Below are 3727 nucleotides of genomic sequence, written 5' to 3'. Positions count from 1 at the left end.
TCTCAGTGAGGTGTAAGGGCAGGATAGTGAGGCGCAAGGCTAACAGATGAAGAAGGTTCCATGACAAAGTCATGACAAGTCCTTTTTTTTCCTGTTGCAATGCACAAGGTGTCATGCTGAGAGCAATTGAAATTCCACAGGCAGGAGGCACCTTTGTGTATTCATGTGTGCGCCATCACATATATAYACAAAATTTTATCAAAACTCCTCACTGATTCTCTTGCATAGAAGCCTTGATTTCCAAATGTTGAAGAGACTTGCAATAGAACGGGTGGACATTGTCTCCTGCAGGTTCTGTGCTTCATATCTACCCTTTATCTCTGCTGTGCCTCAACTAAGGGTGCAGATGGTAAAGTGACCTGAGGATAAGGTCTACTGCTGGACATCTAGACATGTAGAAGTGGTAAGGTCAGCCCTTGTTTCCATTTGMCTCTTTTTCTCCCTTGCTGGAGTGGGATCTGGTGTGACAGATTCAAATACAAAGATCTGCATTGACGAGGGCAAGACTGATTGGGATGAATCCCTCACAAAGCTCTTTTCCTTCAGACAAAAATGTTGTGAGGGCTGTATTCAGTGCAGTCAAAGAGTAGCTTAACACCTCCATTTACACCTGCAGCACAGCAACTCATTTGGAGTCATGGCCAGAGGTCCCTGCTGTACATGTCACAGSCCTTTCAAAGTGGGGCACCAGGAGGGAAGCTGAAATAAGGAAGAGACAAAATATGGGGATTTCCTGAGAAATTGAAAGGATTTGGCTCARASAAGCCTTCTTTAAATTTTGACTTTCTTTCCTTCTTTGCACAGGAGTCACAAAGGAGCAAATGTCCAACAGCAGCTCCYTCACTGAGTTCCTCCTCCTGGCATTYGCAGWCASGCGGGAGCTGCAACTCTTGCACTTCTCCCTCTTCCTGGCCATCTACCTGCCTGCCCTCATAGGCAATGGCCTCATCATCACAGCCATAGCCTGTGACCACCGCCTCCACACCCCCATGTACTTCTTCCTCCTCAACCTCTCTGTCCTCGACCTTGGCGCCATCTCTACCACTGTCCCCAGATCCATGGCCAACTCCCTCTGGGACACCAGAGCCATTTCCTTTTATGCATGTGCCACCCAGGTCTTCTTGTTGATCTTCTTCTTAGGAGGGGAGCTTTTTCTCCTCACAGTGATGGCCTATGACCGCTTTGTGGCCATCTGCAGACCCCTGCACTATGGGAGCCTCCTGGGCAGCAGAGCTTGTGTCCAAATGGCAGCAGCTGCCTGGCTTTCTGGGTTTCTGATTGCTCTCCTGCAGACAGGGAATACATTTTCCATTCCACTGTGTGAAGGCAATGAGGTGGATCAGTTCTTCTGTGRGATCCCCCAGATCCTCAAGCTCTCCTGCTCACACTCCTACCTCAGGAAAGTTGGAGTTACCATAGTTCATGGCTGTATAGACTTTGGTTGTTTCATTTTCATTGTGGTGTCCTACATGCAGATCTTCAGAGCTGTGCTGAGGATGCCCTCTGAGCAGGGCCGCCACAAAGCCTTTTCCATGTGTCTCCCGCACCTGGCTGTGGTCTCCCTCTTTATCAGCACCACCATGTTTGCCTACCTGAAGCCGTCCTTCATCTCCTCCCCAGTTCTACATCTCGTGGTGGCTGTTCTGTACTCAGTGGTGCCTCCAGCACTGAACCCCCTCATCTACAGCATGAGGAATAAAGAGCTCAAGATTGCCCTGAGGAAACTGATTTCCTGGACATTTTTCAGCCGTGCTGATATTTTTATCTCTCTCCACAAATGACTCCTTCTGTATGCCATAACTGGACTGAGTCTTGTTCMTTCATGTTATTTTTATTATGGGATTTATTTTTAATAAAAAAATTATCATGTTTCTACAGAAATGCTTGCATTCATTCCACTTTTGCCAAGACTGCTCCTTCTTACCTGGTACCCTGAATTGTATCAAATGCTGTATCTGGTCCCCTCCCTGTGTCTCGGTAAGAATGTAGGTATCCCCAGTGCACCTTTTCTTTCAAATCTGATGACTAAGAACCTGCTTAAGAAAGTGCATGTCAGAAGGGCCTGCTGAACAGGCTTCTCTGTGAGTTCCACGRAAAAATGCTAATAATTGGGCACTGCTGTCTTTAGAGACCAAGTGTTGCATTTGGGATTTCTCCAAAGTTCTTAGCCTTGTCTAACCCTGAGGCCTTCCTTCACTGTGTCTGTCACTGCCAAAACTGTCTTGCCACTAACAAAAGAGGACTTTCTCAGTTCAGTGCTTGCAGATAGGACTCTTCTTCTAAAGCTGGAGCCAAGAATTTCCTCTAGGACTTTCACCCTGAAAGGGTCTTTTTCCTTCTTAGATTCTGCATGGGCTGAAGGCAATGAGCTTGGAGGATGATGTGTTTGGGAATGAGGGTTGGATTCAGCTCTCACTTAGGAGTCCTTAGTGCTTGCAATTGTGCTGAATACTCAAGTAAAATGTGCCTGGCACCGTGGCAGACGCCCACAGTGGGGCCCTTGCAGGCAAGGGGAGGGAGCTGCAAGAGTAATTCATGACACCTCACAGGTCAAATGCTGCTCTGGATCTAGGAACACATCTGACCATAGCCTGTGCCTTTTGAAAGGTCTCATGATGACTCAGAGCATAATCAATAGCYRCAGGCCCTTTGGCAGGGGTTGTAAGGTGCAATATTAGCCATCCAGCTGGGKGTGCTTCCTACCCSAAGCAYTRTGGCCAGTGTGGAGTCACCCCATGGCCCTGCCATGAACTGCTGCATGGAYGAAGCTGCTCTCTGGGACTGCCCTGCTGCGCTGGGGGCTCTGCACCTGCTGCAGMCCTGTGATGGGAGGAAGAAGAGGTGCAATARGGCCCTGGAGAGGGTCCAGCGTGTGCGGGACCTCTCCCTGATGAAGTGTGCAGCCTGCTCATTCTGAGTGATCCTCACGTTAGGGGTGGCTGCAGCTCACGCACTCATAGGCCAGTGTCCTGTCCTTCTGCAGCTGCAGGGACTGCCCCCCTGCAGGTTCTGGCATCTCCAGGCCTGTCCCCTTCCCTGGGGACTCCCGTCCCCCTCTCCAGAACAGGCACAAGCAACACTGGGCCTACATCCCCTACCACAACAGGCCCAGACACAACAGGTACTGGACTGGAACACCTGTGTTGTCACTGCTGGGAAGAGTGTGTGCATAGAAAGGACAGTGGGTGGCCACACCAGGGCTGGAGCAAGTACTCCCAATGGAGGTGCTGCCCCTTGTGGGACTGGGGTCTGGGACAGCTGGGACGGAGGCTGGCAACACCAGGACAGGAGCTGGTGTCTCTGGGAAAGGGKCTGGCACTGCCAGGAGAAAGACACACTCCAGGAGAGGGGCTGGCATATCCCAGATAGGTGCTGGCATCTCTGGGACAGGGCCTGTAGGTGCTGACATCTCTGGGACAGGGCCTCCTCACAGGAGAGGTGCTGGCTGCACCGGCACAGGGATAGCCCCTCCAGGCCAGGCCTGGTACTGCTGGTGCCTCCTCACCAGGTAGCTGTGACATAATCACACAATCACCGAATGGATAAGGTTGGGAGGTGGTCTCTAGAGATCATCTAGTCCAAGMCCCCTTCTCTAGCAAGGACATCTAGAGSCATGTGGCACAGGGTAGCATCCATGCAGGTTTCAAAGATCTCTGTAGAAATAGACTATACAACCTCCCTGGGCAGCCTGTTCCAGGGCTCTTTCAGTCTCACAGTAAAGAAGTTC

At 50.6% G+C, this 3727-nt stretch overlaps 1 protein-coding gene across 1 annotated transcript; it reads left to right on the top strand.

The window, feature by feature from the left end:
• The first annotated feature begins 821 nt into the window (after nt 1-821).
• On the top strand, nt 822-1781 carry LOC112959395 (olfactory receptor 14A16-like). Its single transcript, XM_026053412.1, has one exon. The coding sequence runs from the start codon at nt 822-824 to the stop codon at nt 1779-1781; it is 960 nt and encodes a 319-aa protein (XP_025909197.1).
• The last annotated feature ends 1946 nt before the right edge of the window (nt 1782-3727 follow it).

This window comes from Nothoprocta perdicaria, unplaced genomic scaffold (genome assembly GCF_003342845.1).
Source record: "Nothoprocta perdicaria isolate Ctin4 unplaced genomic scaffold, notPer1 scaffold_994, whole genome shotgun sequence".
NCBI lineage: Eukaryota > Metazoa > Chordata > Aves > Tinamiformes > Tinamidae > Nothoprocta > Nothoprocta perdicaria.
This window is presented reverse-complemented; position numbering and strand designations above follow the sequence as displayed.